The sequence below is a fragment of the Agelaius phoeniceus genome, chromosome 2, assembly GCF_051311805.1.
Source record: "Agelaius phoeniceus isolate bAgePho1 chromosome 2, bAgePho1.hap1, whole genome shotgun sequence".
NCBI lineage: Eukaryota > Metazoa > Chordata > Aves > Passeriformes > Icteridae > Agelaius > Agelaius phoeniceus.
Genome location: NC_135266.1, coordinates 26,652,626 through 26,670,828, shown reverse-complemented (window position 1 = coordinate 26,670,828; position 18,203 = coordinate 26,652,626). Strand labels below are relative to the sequence as shown.

Below are 18,203 nucleotides of genomic sequence, written 5' to 3'. Positions count from 1 at the left end.
TTTCCCTCCCCAAACACAGTAGCTGTGAACCAAACCAATGTTGTGTGTCCTGCTGTGAGTAGGTGTGAGAGAGGCAGTGTATGTGTGCTATCTCAGTAGTTCCACACCCATTTGTCTGCACACAGAGAAGCTCATCAGGAAGAAGTGATGATTTTTGTTAATTTTCCAGTTTGGAAATGTGGCATGTTCACATGCTGCTGGGTTTGCCTCATATCCAGGGTGGTTTGTATGTGTATAATTCTGTTCCACTATAAAGAAAAAGAATTAGACCACATTTTAACAATGGAAATTAAGCAGTGCATTCTGTTGTTCTGTGTTGCAGCCTGCTGGTAGGGTGGGTCATGGGAATTTGGCTGACAGTTCCTTTCACTCATTCTCCAGTCTCTTCCTTTTTATTATTTTTCTGGTATTTTGCTGTGTCCGTGTCTGGCCCCCCCCCCTCCCCCCCCCCATCTTCACCTTGTTTCCACTGCACATGAGAGTTTATAATCATTGTTTGTCACTTCCCTTCTTTCTGTCTCTCTCTCCCTCTGCCACTACTGAGATCCTCCAATTTTTTTTCTTCGTTTCATTCAACTCTGTCTTTATGGGACCAAAATACAGCTTTCTGCTCTGTTTACAGGTGGGAAACAACCTGTCTCACATAATTGCTCAAACTATTCTAATTCTCACCCAAAATCATGCTACACAAAGGAATTTGGCTGTTGGGTGTGCTAGTCAAAAGTGACCAGTAGCAGAAGATACTTTCTGATCTTTGATAAAATACAGTGAAAGGGAAAAATAAATGTATTAAACAGGGTTATAACATGAGCACTTCTGTTCCAGGGCTTGGTGGAAGGAAAGTCAGTTTGGCTGGAACTTTTTTACAGCGCTTATGTGCTTTGATTTTTTCTGTTATGTATTCATGAAATAAAGCTTTCAGTTCCTCGTATGCTGTTTCCAGCTTTTCCACAGAATTTTTTTTCTAGGGCACAAATGTATTTCCTCAACATTCAACTATAATTGTTAGTACCTGAAAGTGTAGATGTACAGATGCTTCTCAAAAAATATTTTTAAGATGAGATAATTTTTGGTTTTAAATGTTTTGCTACATAAACTTGAGTCTATGCTGTAGAGTGAAACAGTGCTAATAGGGGAAAAAGGCAATGCAACATTTGCCTTGAAGCAGAAGTCTCCAAAATTCTCATATTCTACCATCAAACAAGGACAGGCAGGTTGAAATTACTTATTTTTACATCTTGTTACTGTAAGTAGTGTACGGTATTAGAGAAATGTTATTTTCTGCATAGTTTTCTCTTGAAAGTTACTTTAGGTACTTAGCACTTTTAGACTGCTACCCTGTTAGGTAGCTGTTTTTTCTTGTAAAAAGGAAACCACATTCATCAAGTGTGACTCTAAACTTGTGAAACTGGCACCAAGTGTCAGAGGCAATTGAATTATGAAAGGGGGGGAGAGTTTGCCCCCACTAAAAATTGATGTTTCACATTTTGTTAATGAACAGAGGCCAAAATTTTGCCTGAAGATATTTCTTACCTGCGTATGGTCTAGAATTTAGACCACCTACTATGCTTGTCCTGGGAGTGATTCTGTGTGCAGGGCCTGGGGGTATTCAACAGTGCTACTTTTGAGATCAAGCCCTTGGTTTATAACTGGTATTGGATGTATGGGTGGAGACCCATGTACAATCTGGCTTCATCTGGGAAAGTTCTCAGATGTTACAGTGGGAGAGTATTCTGCAATGTGAACTGCTCTTGTGGGCTTCTTAGTTCCCAAGGATAATGTGGAAGAGAGCTTTTATATGTGTATATATATATTTGTATAAACACAACTCTATTTATAGAATATGATATATCTATGTCTATCTACACATATAAATGATATCTATTAAACTGCAGCTGTCCTCCTTTTCAGAACTATTTTGCTGCTTCTGAATGCCACTTTGCAGATCCTAGCAAGTATTATAATGGTGTAAGGGAAAAAAAGCACAATGTAAAGGGCTTTGCATTCCTCAGGGAGTGAGGAAGCTGGGTCAATAGTCACTTGGGGTGGTACAAGCTCCTGGCTGTCTACTGCCATGAGAATGATGACACTGAGGAATAATGAGTGTGTGCTGTGCTGCAGGCTGCTTTCCCCTTGTGCCACTGTCAATGGCTTGTCCATATGTATTGTTGGATATCAATGTTGGCTATGCTTCCAGAATTTACAGCTGTTCCAGAAAAAAATGCCACTGTGATTATGTGCTAAAATGCCATAACCCAATATTTAAGGCAGTAAGTTTGTTTCTAGGCTCATCTGAATGTCCCTTGTTAACCTAAATGGAACTAGTTCTTTATAGTCATTTCTGTATTTACTATGTTGATTTATAGGATTTCTTGAGCATTACAGTCCAAAATCTTGTAAAAGAGATGAAGTGGGGATTATTAAACCACCATGGAAACAAGTGAATTATTTCCAGTCTAAAAGAAGGTTGTAGTTAAGGTAACTTCAGAGCTAGAACTGTAGAGTCTGTAACACGTAATATAAATCCTCATTGAGAAGCTAAACAAAAACTGCAGACCAGGCATTTATTACTAATGGGGTTTTTTTGAGAGAAAACACCAGATTTTAGGTGGGTGAAATGCTCATTATATGTGCATCTTTATGTTGGTGACACAGGGAAAGCAGCTTTGGGTCCTAAAGGATAGGCAGCTGTAATTAGGTGGAATGTATTTGGAAGGTGTCTGGCTGAGTTGTACCTTGCTTCACTCTGCTGTTTCTAAGGCCTTTAATTTAGGCAGCATTTATTACAGAACTGTGTGATTCAATAAAACCTGGCTAGGTAGTGATACTGTGTATGGTAATGTGTGGGTGGAATAAAAATCCCCACTTGGATTTGAGTCCCATAAAATTTAGAGAGGAGAAGTTGATGCTTTTATTGATACAACATGATTCATTTAGTACAAAATGTCTGTTTCATTTGTTATTTTCTTCTCTGCAAAAAAAGAAGAATCTCAAACATTCAGCTATCTTTTTGGGTCAGAAAAGGTAAAGCTGATTTAGGATTATGTACCCATAAGCAGCATTGACTCCTTATTAATATTTTTCATACCATTCCCAGGAGGAGGCTGCTTTCGTTGTCATTAGCCTGATGCTTCTTCCTGTAATTTTGCATCATAGTTATTTACACTGAATCATCTGCTTTAAAAAAAACCCTGAAGGACACCCTTATGATGAAAATGATGCAGGAGATAAGAGCTACTTTAGATTTGAAAAGACTTCCACAGTTATTCTAGGAAAAAGTCAGCTGCTGCTCACTCACATCACTCCAGTTTTTCCAGGGCTCATTTAGACCGGAGGCACATATTTCATAATCCTCAGTTTCTGTTGTACTTCAGTGGTCAGGTGCTGAGCTGAAGCCCTAGGGTCATGGTAACATGGCCATTGATGCTAGAGCTAAATGGGCAGAGCCATGGTTTCAGAGGCCACTGGTGATGTAGGAAAAGTCAAGTCAGTGCTTGTCTGAATGAAAAAGGACAAAGATCAAGGGGGAAGCTTTGCTGTTTGTATCTCTATGCAGAAAAGCAGAAGAAGGGGAGAGGACTCAAAATCCACACAAAGGAAGAGAGGAGGGAGGAAAACCTGAGTGTGAGGATCTGAAGGGGGGAGTCTGAGTGACAAGAACTTAGGAGTGAATCTAAAATATACTATGCAGCTGAGAAGTAAATGCTTATCCTAAAATGGTAGCATAGGAGAGAAAATATAATAATATCCAGTCAAGAGTTTTCCTCTGACTTCTTAAATTCAGGCTGTTCATTTAAAAACCAGTAATACAGTTGGTTATTTTTTTATTTCTTTAAAAATGAACAAACAAAACCAAACTTCTTGTCTTGCAGTGAAGAGATATATCAGGAAAGGCATCCCCAATGAACACCGTGCATTGGTCTGGATGATTGTGAGTGGGGCCCAAACCAACATGGAACAAAACCCTGGGTATTACCACAGACTGCTTGAAGGAGAGAAGAATGCCAAGCTGCTTGAAGCAATCAAAACAGGTTATTCTCTTGATAATGCTGTTTATCCGTATTTATCCATCCTATGGCCTTAAATGTTAGAGATCAAGTTATGTCATGGAAAACTTAATGTTTCTGTAGTAGTGGTTTAAGTGCTGAATTAACACTTAAATTAGATTAGCCATAAGCTCTTTAACAGAACAGATCTTTCCAGGTTCACCATGTGGTTAAAAGCATTAAGGAATGCTTTTAAGAAAGATTAGAAATTATTTGAGAAGAAATAAACTAGAAAACATTGCAGTGTCATCTAAGTGATTGAAGAGTTGTAACTTTGAGCCATGACACTTGCCTTTGAGTCTGTTTCTCCTTAATTCTGTCCCATAGGACACTGGAGCAGGGTTGGTTGAAGATGTAGCACAGAGGCCCATATGAGGCAGGTGAAGTATGCTAGGATTTCAGGTTGAGTAAGAAGACAGCTAAGAAAAAGCTGCTGATAGATTTATATGAATTATAAATGGTGCAAAGAGGTTGAATAAGGAGCAATTGTTATTTGGTTTTTGTAACATAAGAATCAAGGACACTGAATGAAATTTACTGTGCTGCAGGTTTAGAAAAGTTGTGGCACTTGTTACTGTGCTGTGGAGGTTAGAAGTATGAACTGGTTTAAAAAGGAATTTGATAAACTGAGAGGTGGGGGAATCCACTCGATGCATGAAATATTAAACACTAAATGTAAATCCCTGGGAGAAATGTAGGAGGTGAAACACCCCTCCTCTACTAAACTGTTTTCATGTATGCTTTCTGTGAACATTGATCAGTGGCCATTACTGATGGAAGGGTATAAGGGCACCCAGACCTTAGGCTGGCCCACTGGGAGGAAAAAGGCAGTAGGTGAGGACAAGCAAGTAGGAATTTGATGTAAGTGATACTTGTCCTGAAACCTGCTGCAGCAGAGCCTTTGTGGCCAAGCTGATATTGGCTGAATTGTCTAATTAAAAAGTCAAGAGGCTGGGCTCTGCTCCAGAACAATGCTGAGGTTGTTTGGTTAGAAAGGCAGGTTGTCTTTTTCCTCTTGCAAAACCCCAGGTACTTAAAGTTTGGGTCTTGTGGATTTTTATTCAAGTTGGATAAGCATCCAAAACCTTCTGGTTTATGCAGAGTTTCTTCTCTGCCTTTCCCCACAACAGCAGTACTTTGGGCTTTTGGGACTACACGCCTTAGTAAGGTATTTTGGAGCATAAATTTCATGTTCCTATGAATATGGAGACTAGCCAGAAATCTGCAGGCTTATATCCTGCTCAGAACTAGAAACGGTAGAGCTCTTACTATGAATAAAGAGGGAGCTAGTAAGATGACTTTCTAAAGCCCACCTTGGTAAGGGTCTGGAGAAGCATCAAACTATTCAATTGGGGTAAAAGTGCTGCGAGAGAGAGTTGAAAACAACTTCTTTCCAGTACTAGACAAAGACAGGAAGGGTCTGTAGGTGGCTTTCCCCACAGGTTAAAATGAAATAAAAATATTTTTGTGGGGGAGGAAAAATACTGGGCGAGGATAAAGATCTGTTTGTGACCTGTGGAGGAAATAAATAAAGTTTTGGAAGAGCTACTGCATTGACTGGAAAACTGCAGAAGAGAAAATTAATGTGGAGCAAGTGAAGGAAAAGATAAAGAAAAATGGCCTGGAAGATTTTATTGGAGGGGAAAAAATATAACAAAGACCTCAGACACTCCTCCTTCAGAAAGGAAGAACCAATGTGGACATAGGAGGGATGAAAGGAACAAAGTACTTAAGGTGAATGTAAACTTTGTGGTTAGTGTGTTTAATGAACATACACTCCTGTTGACTGTGCACATTTTATAGTGGGCTTTGGCTGAGGACTCTTTCAGTGTGAATTGTTGCCTGACTTTGATTTTGTTTCTTCAAGTGTTGTTCTCCCATTACTGTAGTTGTTTTTAGTAATAAAGCAAGGTAAAGTGTGGAATTGTACTGCTCTTTGCTTTCATATTTGCAGTTTCCAGAATTTTCAGGCAACAGTGTGGTATATATTCCCATAGCTGTGAAGTTACAGCCCAGCATAGTGCTGGGGCTTTATAAACAAGAGAACAGCAATCACACTTTTTCTTTTTTCCTGGGGTAGGGGCAGGAGGACAAGGCCAACCAAAGACTTTATTTCAAATTCAATTTAAAATGTGTAAGAGCCAATGTGTCCCTCTTTCTTTCACATATCCAGAAGCTGCAAACAATTTTCATGTATGTTTGAAACTAGTTTTCATGTGGGAAAGTCTTTGATGTGGTATAATCAAGTTAAAAAGGGCAGGTAGACTGTGTGAAGAAATGGTCTAATCTTTTACTAATCAGATTTTTCTTTATAGCAACGGAAGTCTTTCAGCTAATTAAATCTGTAATCTGTTCTTTCACCATTTTTGCCCTTTAACTTCCTGATCCTGATCTGATGAGCTTTGTTGCTACTTTGTTTTATATGGTATTTGCTCTTTGAACATTTTTGTTTATTAAGAAAAATGTAGGAGGGAGCAAGCTTCTTACTCTGACCATTAAAAAAGAGCTAAAAGAATGCAGGTGTCTAAATTTTCATGTCTTAGTTTATGTACACATTTAGAAGGGCATGCGTGCCAGCAACACTTTGTTTTTCATGCCCTATTCTATGAAAGCTTAGTAGGACAAATGATGTTGTAAGATAAGAAGTGGCTGTCCTACAATGCAGAGGTGACATGCTGGGTGCAGGAAGACTGGATTCTTAAGCTGTAGCTTCCTTGGGGTAAGCTTCCTTTAGGCTGGGCTGTTCTGAATTTTAGCTCTTGTATCTCATCCTTTCTCCCCATTGAAAAACATGCTATTGGACAGAAGTGTGTCTGTGTCTGCAAGTGCTCAGGCATGTACATGCAGCTATTCTGTGTTTCCACTCTTACATTTCATGATGAGGAATTGTAGGTGCTGTGAAGCCTACAATGTCATACTTATCAGTCAGTCCCAGAGCTTGAGCTGTGCTGTGTGACAGTAATTCAAACAATGGTCACTGCCATTTCACTGGAGACAGGGAATATTTTACTATCAAAGCACTAAGAAGCTTTCTCTGAAGCATCTCTGAAATTGTGAGTGGAAGTTGGGAATTTTCAGGTGAGTTTAAAGCATTTAACCATGCAAGAGGAAGGGGAAGAACACTGTCAGCTCTTGTGGTTCTCTGTTAGAGGAGCCCTGACAGGTCATATCCAAACAGCTGCCTCATGCGGTCTTTGGTCTACTAGAACAGCTGAAGGAAGAACTGGAGGAGTAAAGTGTGTAGTGACACTTCCTCAGAATGTTTTTCCTAGTCTCCAGTTATCTGCTGTTTTGAGAGTTGCCAAGAAATGCTGCATGTTTGTATCTAATAATGCTGGATGGGAAAAAATTTTAAAAAATTTGCACATAATTTTGCAGATTTGTGCAGTCTCAATGCTGTTAATCATCTCCCTCTAAACTAAGTAGCTTTTATCCACCTGGGTTTATGCTGTATAAGGTAGCCATTTTATATCTGTGGTCTTCTTGTTGCCATTCTTTCTGTAGTTTCTCTAATTCTGGTATCATCTTTTGGAGATGAAGGGGATTGGAATTTATGCATGTGCTTCTCAGATTTATACAGTGACAATATTGTTCTTTTGTAGGAAATCCTAACCCTGTTGGCTTTCTTGATTGCTGAAAGCTCTTGAACTGTTACTTGGTAGTGGGGGTTGTGAGGGTCAGCTTTTCTGACTTTAGTTAATGAAAAATTTGGCCTTAACTTCAAACAAACAAACTCCCCAAGCCTCCAAAACAATTTATAGTTCCAGGTATGGCAGGAAAAAGCTTGAGGATGACTGCTAAACACCCAGTTATAACAAATCTAAACTACCCTTTAAGTATACTGTTTTTACAAGTTGCAGTTTATGGCCTAACCTCATTATTTGCAGTGGAGTTTTTGAGTGCTTGTAGTTGACAGTTGAAGTGAATTTTTGCTCTGCTCTCTACTATGTAAAAAAAAGAAAAGATCACCTGCCTGGAAGCTCTTCAGAGCAGATGTGCATCACAGATGTAGCAGTGGCAAAAAATGAACTTAAGTGGAGTAGGATATGTTATAAAAATACTTGTGTAATTTACTGACCACCTGTGTCTTGGAGTGGGAAGTACCCAGGATATGAAAGTAAAGGTGCCATGGTTTAGGAAATGTATTCTTCAATTTAGCACTCCCACTAAAAGCATGTGCCAGTTCCTCTCCCCACCTCCAGTTGGAGGGACAAAAGGCAAAGATCATGGGTTGGGGTAAGAACAATTTACTGGAAACAGCAATGAAATAAGAAAATGAACAGTAACAGCAACAATATTAATAACAAAAGGTATATAAAACAATTCACACAGAAAGAAAACAAAGGATAATAGACAATACCAGGTGGCTCCCTCTGCAACTTTCTCAACTGGATGGAACCCCTTCTCCCTGGAAGGCAGTCCCTTTCCCAGGGCCCTGGCATTGGTCAGGTGGCATAGAACAACCTCCAGGCCCTATAGCCACACCCCCCCCAGCTACTGCAGAAATGAACTCTGTCCTGGCTGGGATCAGGACAAAAAGGAAGGATGAGATAGCAGTGTCAAGGTTGCCTTGTAGATGCATGACTTTTGAAGTACCCTAAGTAGGAAAAGCACGAGACGGGTTCTAAAAGCATTGTTTTTCTGGACTGTGCCTTCCAATCTCTTTGCTCCAGAAATAGCATCAATGACTGTAGTTCTTGGTACCAAAATAGACATCTGTTTTATAAACTGAGGCTAATGTATTCTGCCTGTTTGTGTTACTGAATGAGGTTGAAATACTGCAGATTCATGAGAGGGAAGAAAGAATCCAGTGGTCTTCTCATGGTTGCTGCACAGAGATAAATCAGCAGGAAAGCTGGTGATAGTTTTTGTTTTATAGCAGCATAAAACTGCCAGCTCAGAGAGTGGAAAGATTGTAAAAAAATTGCTATTGGGATTTAATCTGAATTTACTACAAAAGAGTAGCTAGTCTTTTCATTGTGACCTCCTTCCTGGTTCTGTGCTCTCATACCTAGTTTATTTATAAGCAGCAGATCTATACATAATGAAAAGATAAATCCCAGAATTATGACTATCTAGCAGTGTAAGATTCTAATGTTCATTTTACTGTTTGAAAAGAACCCTCATTCCCCCCCCCCCCCCCCCCCCCCCAAACTGTACTAGTTTGAGGCTGTGTTCCTTTGGACAGTAATGTCTATTAAGAGCAAAGTAAATTAATGGACAGTAGGTCAGAGGGTAGGCTGTGCAGAGCATGAGAAGGAGGTGTTTGTATGTCTCCCCTGGAACAGATGGATTAAAGTGGATATATTTAAATGGTGAAGCCAAAAGAACAGTCCTTGCCTGCTCCTTCCATTTGCCTCAAGTCATCTCTGACCCTCATCTTGCACCATGGTAAAACATTGGTTTGTGTGTGCCTGTGGAGGGTTGAGTTCCCTCACCTTGAGTCAGAGTAGCCTCAGAACTAGAGGAGGGAGAGCATGCAAATGGAGCAGAAAGGGCAGGATGGAGAGGGAATGGGATCCTCTGCTCTTGTGCTCAAAGGAATAATCTGGCACAAGGAGTCCTGTAAGACCATGCTCCATATCTTCTATTAAGGGTAAAGCTTTTTAGCTCCTGTATCTTGTTTCTTCTCTCTATCCCCTCACCCTAAACTAAAATATTGTTACTAAATATAGTTTTAAATCCTTCATAAAACTAGGGAAGGCTTCCCCCAGTCCTTGTGGGGAAAAAACATGCTCTGCAATCAGAAAACAAGTTGCAGCTGATTCTCTCAATTGCAGGCTGTGAAATTACAGATGAGTTCAGTTTGAGTAGTCCCTACTTTGTATGTGATGGACTTTTCTTACTCTCCCCTCACCCTTTCTCTGTGTAGCTGGGGAGAAGAGCCATGGCTAAAATTCAGCATTAATCTTTTCTGTAACATTCCGCATATACTTTAAATAATATACAATATAAAATAAAGAATAAATTCTGATTATGCAAATACTATGCTGCTTACCAAGAAGAAACAAAATAAATTTATTTATCCTGCAACTGTCTGTTGGTCAGGTCCTCTCAAAAATCATCTTTTTCCTTGTGGTTTTCTTCTCATACAGATGAGAGGTGAAGTGAAATATTTTCCTGCAAATGATTTGTTCCCTTTAAAAGGAAGAAATAGCGATTAGTGTGATAACTTCTTCATGCATGTGACTTCCACTACACTATTCATGATTTTGGGGAGCTTTCTTCCTTTGGTTGCTTATAGCTGAACTTTGTGTCAAAGCTGTAACAGACTTCTTCCTTTATGCCGGAAGAGGCTGATAAAAATGATAATTCTTAGGACATGAAGATCTCTACAGAAGTGCTGTTACTGAAGTTGGTTTTTAACTTTAACCCAATTTGTTGTTGTTAAATATAACCCAAACAACTACTCATATTTTATTAATAACTCTTGGGTTTTGAAAATCTGCAGAGTTACTTTTAGACATTTAAGTTGGAGAGAAAAATACTGTTTAAAGATCAGATGCACAGCTCTGTGCCAGTGACCTTGTGTTTTCTCTTTATGGAGTGAAGCAGACCAAAAATTACCTCTGCCTGCTTTTTCTAGCAATTAGGGGCTGTTTTGGGGTGACTAGCTCAAACTTGCATGTCTAATTTTTAGACCTTTGTAAGGAGAGATGAATGCTACTATTAATGTTTGGGCTGAAAGAAATTAATGGTTGGAAATTTCAGTAATTGCATACTCCTTACTTGGTTAAGCGTTGAGCTTGAAGCATGTGGGAATGTGCTCTGCAGCTTGGTTATTAGAAACCACTCCCACTCTTGATGATCTTGCCCCAGTGAAGATACAAATCTTCTCATGATCACATCATGGATAAAGTTAAATTTTAAAAAGGGATTTTTAAGTGGAAGTCAGCAGTTGTGGGAACAGGTATGGGTTTTTTTGGCTGCTACTGTTTGGTAGAAGTTCACTGAGTAAGTCAATTGAAAGTTCATCTGATTTGTTACGAGAATGTGCTTTCCTAGAGGCAAACTCATGTCATGCCACTTGACTTGAAGTTTGGCATGTCTTGTGTCTGTCAGTCTAAATACCTGGTTTGCTTTCATTTAAGGCTTTGCAGTCAGACATGGAGGGAGTCCAATCTGCAGGAAAATTTCTTTAGGTCTGCTTGAAGTTGGTTTCTGTACGCTAATAGGATTATTCTTTCTAGGAATAGATTATCCTTGAGTGCAAGTGCCCTTTTAGCCATAATGGAGGTAAAGCTGTTTCTTAACATTAATCCACCAAAACAGCTCAATGAACTATAGTGAAGCTTCAGTTGTACTTCAGAAGACCTATAAAAGTTTTTTTTGGAAACTGACAAGGAACAGCTCTTAATTTTGGTCTTTTTCCCTTTTGTTTAGACATGAACAGAACATTTCCAGATAATGTAAAATTCCGCAAAACTGCTGATCCGTGTTTGCAGCACGCACTCTACAACGTATTGGTAGCATATGGGCATCACAATAAAGCAGTAGGATATTGTCAGGTGGGTAATCACTGTTCTGTAAACAATGCTGCATTGCACCACTGCTAACTGCTCTTGTCCATTTGAATGTGTGTTTTCAGAAGCATACCCACAATTAATTTCTGTTTATAAACTGGGCTTGGGGGGGGGGCGGGGAGGGGCAGGGTTATGAGTAGCTTCAGGCAAATTCAGATATCCTTCTGAATTTCTCAGTGGCTGTTCTTGTAGCCAGCTTGATCCCTTTGGTTCCATTTGTTAACTGCAACGTAAGTAGTTGCTTTGGAGAGCAAGAGGGAGCGAGCTTGCTTTTCCCTCATCCTGCCAGTTTTCCCCAGACAGGCCTTGGTATCTACAAGGCATCAAGATCTCAGTTTCCTGTGTTTTCACTGTCACATTTTTCACAGTACAGAAACACCAGAATTAATGTGGCATCGTGTACTTGGGGGCTGGTAGCATTATTTAGTGCCATCTCCCAGTATAGATAACACAAGTAGGAAGAAAATTTCTTTGAAATTCAACCTGATATTGCTTTGATGGCAGCTCAAGAAAGCTTCTGTTGTCACTGTCAAGTACTGTAAAGTTTTCCTGTGGGACACAAAGAACATAAGTTGATTCATGATAGTCTGACAGTCAAGGAAAAAAAGTGTCTGTCTTTAGGGATCTTAAAGAAGCAGGCACTGTCATCAGCAAAATGTGCTTGCAGTTCACTTACTAAGTTCGCTCCTGTCTCCTCCAGTTCCTGAGCAAGAATGTGTCTCCTAACATGTAACTCAATTTAGCTGAGAAAGTTATGTAATAAATACAACTACTCCAAAGTTGAAAGAATATGAACAGTATTTTTTTAAATCTTGAGAGGAGAAGACTTAAAGGGACTTAAATGTACACTGAAGTCTCTGAAAAAAAAATTTTTCTTGTGTACCCCAACTAGTTTTTGTACAGAAATTTTCTCCTATTCTTCAAAAGATGAATGATTTCTATTATTTTCAGTAATGCATATTTATGAAAATATAATTAAAATATGTTGATAATAACAGAAGGGGTAGAATTACGAATACTCAATTTTGCAAGTGTCAGGTTTCTGTATAGAGGTGGCTAAACACAACATAACACACAACTTCTAAACCACAGTAGCTTCTACATGTCCAATTGTTAATAAAATATTTTGGTACCTTTCCTGTTTAATGGGCTAATGAAAGAAGAACACTTAAAAACCCCTTCTTTGCACATCTGGTCTCCTCACAGGATCAGTGCTATTATATGTATCTATGGAGGACTGGAGGTATTATGGAAGAAAACATTTTGTACACAGCCATTGTGTGAGTTAAGCAGCAAAAACTTCTAAAAGCTGCTGGAACTGCAACATTTTACTTTATGTGTTTGGGTCAGACATTCTCCTCCTGTAGCCTCACTATCTACCTGCAGGTTTGTTGTGTTTGTAGTGCTCATCTAATACAGCTGTGTTTGGGTTCTGATCAAAGCAACTTTCAGTTGAATTGGGCTTTGGAATTAAAAAAAAAAAGGCAAAATTGAAAGTATAGACTGCTAAGCCTTTTCTTTTAATTTTCCTCTCCTTGATCTTTGTTAATAATTCTTGTGTGCAGGTTTAGCAGGTTACTCAACCAGTGGCCTTCATTACTAGAATTGATTGAATATGCAGACTTTGTAGAACTGTAGTAATTGAGCCCTTAATCAAAAGAAGTAAGATAGGTTTTGAGATGCATACACTTATCTTAAGAGTTTCTTTCTATTTCAGGGCATGAACTTCATTGCTGGATACCTGATTCTTATTACAAAGAATGAAGAGGAGTCTTTTTGGTTGCTAGATGCTCTTATTGGAAGAATATTGCCTGGTATGTTAAAAATATAGTTTTATTCATATATTGGAGCTTGGCTTTTATCTTTGCATTCTTCTCCAGCTGTAGACAATATCTGCATCTGGTCTGTTCAGTAGCTCTCTGAGTTCTCTTGCCTGGATCTCTGGATTTGCAGGAGGTGTTTACACAATCAATTTTGCCCCATGTATAAGCTGAACCTCACTGCACATGTGAGGCAGTTTAAAACCAGAAGCAGACCAGGCACAGCTATATTTTTTACTGCTGTGAAATGCATTTGGGAATGTTTTTTCCTTGGGATTTAATTATAGAGGGAGAATGGTTTTATCGTAAATTCCTATGAGCACTGCACAGTCTGACTACAGATACACCTTTAATGTAGGTGGAAGGTCTCATTGGAAGACCAGTAGAAAATGGAGGACTGACTCCTTATTGGCCTAGTTTTGCTTTTGCACAGATTTTTATCTCAAATGGTTGGAGGTGGAATTCAGTATGACACTGTCAACTAGGTACTGGTCAAGGTTGATTGAAACTTTCACTTTTTCTTCTGTCTGCTCACGTTTAAGATTAAACAACCAAAAAAAATTAGTTCCCTATTAAATAGAAAGGAAAGACCTTGAGAAATAAAGAACAGCTGAAAGATTCTTTTCATGCTTTTGAATGACTGTAAGAAATTATTTTACATTGAACACACCATGTAGGAACTTCGATTTTCCTTGTGTGGAAACAGTGGTTGGACTTTGTTTCCAGACTGAAAGAGTAGAGACAGGCAGGGAATGCTATGACTTGTTCAGTCAGTCTGCAAATATTTAACGTTATGCAGCCTTGAAGTTTACTTTCAAGCTGTAAAAATAGTCTAAAGAAATCAACTGCCTGTTGCTTTGTTCAGCCTTGAGAGCTCTAAGCTCTGCAAACAGGTAGGAGACAGTGCTGCTGTCTGTCCTGGGACCTGCCCCTGCCTTGCATGGATATTTGTCTGCTTTGACATCACTGTGTCAGGGATAAGGCACTCAGTAAAAGGCAGGTTTATTGTGAAGTGGTGTGTGGAAACTCTTGCTGTTAATCCTTTCCATAGTCTTACACACTTTTTTTGAGGCAAAGGAGGTAGAGTCAGAATTTTGTTTGTCGTTTTTGGTAGGGAAACTAATTCACTTTCTGATAAAGCCTTCGTTTTTATATATCCTTCTATACTTTACTGATAGTTGTGGCAAAAGTTGTTCTTATTTTTCCCTCCTAGCTGTTGACTTTATCTTAGGCAGGTAGCATTGGTGATGAGAAGAAACTCATAACATGAAATGCAATTACTGTGTATAAAGTAGGTGTATGTTTACTCAAGTTATAGGTATATTTTTACTTTTCTGTAACAAGATTGTTGTTACTGACTTTAGCCTCTGTCCAACTAGGCAATATGAATCTTCTATATAGTATGAATATTTGTATTGAATAATACAAGGCTTTATTGACAGAAAACTTGTTGCTGATGCTCTTTTTCCCTGCTCCAGAATTAAAAAAATATTTTTATCCCTTTTATTTCCACCACTCTCCAATATAGTTTGAGTTGTATATTTATAAAAGTCAAAGCATGACAGATAAAATAATTGGCATAATTTCAATGAAATACTGTGTGTGCATATGTAAGAGAAAGAATCAGACCATATTCATAAAGCAACTCAGGTAAATAATTACTGCCTTTCTGTTAAAAGTGCAAGATATTGCACATTTCAGTTTTAAGCCCTATAATTATTTGTTAGGGAAGCAGAGAAGCACCTCTCAAGATCTTGTAGATCTTGAATGTTTTCCAGGTTTTCAGAGGGAAGACTAGGAATCAGTTTTGTTGGATCCTATCAGTTGGATTAGCCAACATTTTTCCATTAGTTTGGTTGCTGATTTGGTTTTCTGGATTTCTTTGCATTTTAATATACATATTTTCCCCTTATCATTGCACCAAATATGCCTCCAGGTCACGTCCTCATTTTTGAGTGTGTCCTGTCACTTCCAGTTAAATCAGTGGTGCTTTAGGACAATTTGGAAATCCATTCTGTGCCCTCTGCGGTGTCCCTGTGGGTGCTCCTCCCCTGCCCACATACATTTAATTACATTGAACAGCCACTCCAGAACCGTGATGCTGACAGTGGTTTTCTTGGTCAGCAGATGAACTAAGCCAGCCACAGATCAATGGCATTGATTGGTAAATGTACAGTGTGACAGATGGGAACATCCTGGGCAAGTGACAGAAAATGGGACTCCATCAGTAAAGGTTTTCTGGTTGAATTGTTCTGTCATATCCTAATGAAAATAGCACAGCTGGGAGAAAGAGCCAGTAAATTAGGCTTTGGTTGATTGGTAAGAGGAGTTGTGTGCAGGCCTTTCATTTGGCTGAACTTCCATTTATCCAGCACTGCTGGATACAGCTGGGTGAGGCCAGAAAGTTCCTGCTTCTGCTGAGGGCAAGCCCATGAATTTCTGCCTGTTGTCTGTCAGCAGCTCAGCCAGGGATTTGGAGGGATTGTAATTTAAACACTGCAAGGGGGAAAAGAATTATTTGTTTACCTGAAGTTTTGGTGTTACCAAGTTTTTTTTGTTCCCAAGCTCATTCAGACAGATTCAATTCAAGCTCAGAGTGATATGCCTGCAGTTTGTACACAGCATAGCTCTGATGTTTCTGTTCTGTTCATCACTGATGCTTGTTGAGAAGTTTTTTTGGGATTTTTTTGTGCTGTTGAGGAAAGAGTGGGGAGATTGATTTAGAAAGCATTGGCTAGGTAGGACCTTTTAACTGCGGTACCTCAGTATGTGAGTAAAGGAGTATACTTGTCATATTTTACATATTTGTGGTTAAATGGTGAGCTTATGAAAAGAAAAACTCAACACTGGTCTCATTTTAGCATGACAGTTATGCTTATATGGAGGAGAATAATCCCCCCTTCCACCTTCAGTGGTTCTCTGGAAGCTATTGTGTATATCAGTGTATACTCTAACAAATCTACTGGACTATCATACTGGTGTTACTCTTACTGAAAACTAGTTGTAGAGTACTCCTCCTGTGGTTAAGAGAGGTCTCATGAGTTCTGCACTACCCCATTCATGGCCAACTTGATATCCTTTTATTCTAGTGTCAATGCCAACTTTTGGGGGTGAGACAAGTCCCCCTCTCTTTTGTGCTCACTTTTTATGTATTTGGAGGCATGTGCTTTTGGTATGGAAAGCTCCTTTCAAGGCTATGTGTGACATGCATGACACCATGCTTGTAAAGTTGCAAGCTTGTGCTCAGCTTGACAGCTGAGCTTTTTTTTTTATTGTACCATCAACCCAGAAAATTTCAGCAGATTGATGAGTTCTGGGCTACTTCTTTATCTTCCTCTGGCAGCTGTCAGCTACAGGTCCGTGAGTTGGCAGGATTCTCACTCATCCATGGAGTTCCTCTGTGTTTGCATTTGAAGCATAGTGGTGTGCCCCTCTGGCCTCCAACATCACATTTGGTACTCAGAGACAGGAGCATTTTGCTGGTCAGCTGAACAATTAAGAGTTTTGAAATCTGGGACTCCATCACGTTCTACTGTTAACCCCCAGCCACAATGAAAGCATTAATGTTTGAGCATTAGAGCTCAGTTGAATATACCTAGGAATTAAGCATGCAGTGTCCTGTTAAGCTGAAGGTGGAATAAAGGAGTCATGTGCCTGTATTTAGAAACCATGATAAGCCTGAAATCCTCATTACTTACAAATCTGAACTGCTAGGGGATTTGAGACTTGAGCAAGCAGGAAATAAGCAACTGATGGGGGGTTTTTTTTTTTTGGTAAAATTACACAGGTAATAGCATTTGAAATAATTTATTTACTTTCTGTATCATATCTCCCTCCCACCCAGTCTCAAACCTCATCAATAAAAGAACAATCTCATTACTTAGGTGTGTTTTAGGTGGTTGGGTAGAACTCTTACACTTTTGTGTGAAACAGAAGCTTGCTGTACATGACAAGAATATCCATGCTGTCAGCCTTACTTTCGTGAGGAAACATGCAGCAAAAGCACCCCTAGTGTTTAAAAATGCTGAAGAAGATTGTGTGTCTTTACACTACTGTATTTACACTGGAAGCAGGACCTGTTCCTCCAAGGCAAAGTCAAGAATGGCTCCTTCATTCTGACAAGCAAGCCTTCATTGATATAATTTGATTATGTTGAACCTAAAGTATCTTCAGTAGGCCATCCATGGCACTACTCTGTGTGGGACTGCAGCCTTTGGCTGTCTGTGCAGATGTGCTATTTGCTTGTTTATCTACCCAGTGAATAAAAGTTTCATCCCTTTCAAAAGCCATCAGCAAAATAACTTGTCAGGTGAAATCTTAGTTCAGCTAGAATTGATCAAAGGTAGAATTCCCTGGCTGCATGCAAAGGAGGAAGGTAGGTAGAGTGGCATAAACACAGAAGTATGGGTTTGGGAGAAGAGACTCTGGGTTTTTTGTGATGTGGAAGAACCTGTTAGTGGCCAAGCCTTAGTATGCAGCACAAAGCTTAGGTTGTGCTTTATATTTTATTAGAGTAGCCATGTTGGAGGGAAGATATATTTTATTTTTTAATATTTATTTTATTTTTATCTAATGGCTTGAGTTGTGAAAGCACTTAGGAGCATTTTGACAGAGCCATCTCCATGCTAAAGGGACTGCTCTGTGCTGCTCTGCCTGCAGAGTTAACACAGCAAAGCCACAGCAGCTTGTTTTGGGTTTTCTTACTTTCTGATGGTCAGCCAGGGCTCTGTATGTTCAGTTACAATTTTAATAAATGAACCTTCCTGAATGTCACTTTGATAGTAAGAAGCATAACATATCAGCTGACAAACATA

The 18,203-nt window shown here is 39.2% G+C and overlaps 1 protein-coding gene across 3 annotated transcripts in view; it reads left to right on the top strand.

The window, feature by feature from the left end:
* The window catches only part of GRTP1 (growth hormone regulated TBC protein 1), a 34,542-nt gene that overhangs the window by 5,262 nt on the left and 11,077 nt on the right, over positions 1-18,203 (top strand). For 2 of the 3 annotated variants that reach the window (XM_077173347.1, XM_054654338.2), the window contains exons 3-5: positions 3,873-4,031; positions 11,430-11,554; positions 13,287-13,383. In XM_077173347.1, the coding sequence (XP_077029462.1) occupies positions 3,926-4,031; positions 11,430-11,554; positions 13,287-13,383 (328 nt within the window). In that variant the 5' untranslated portion in view covers positions 3,873-3,925. The remainder of the gene's footprint in view (positions 1-3,872; positions 4,032-11,429; positions 11,555-13,286; positions 13,384-18,203) is intronic. The other variant, XM_077173346.1, reaches the window with a different exon arrangement.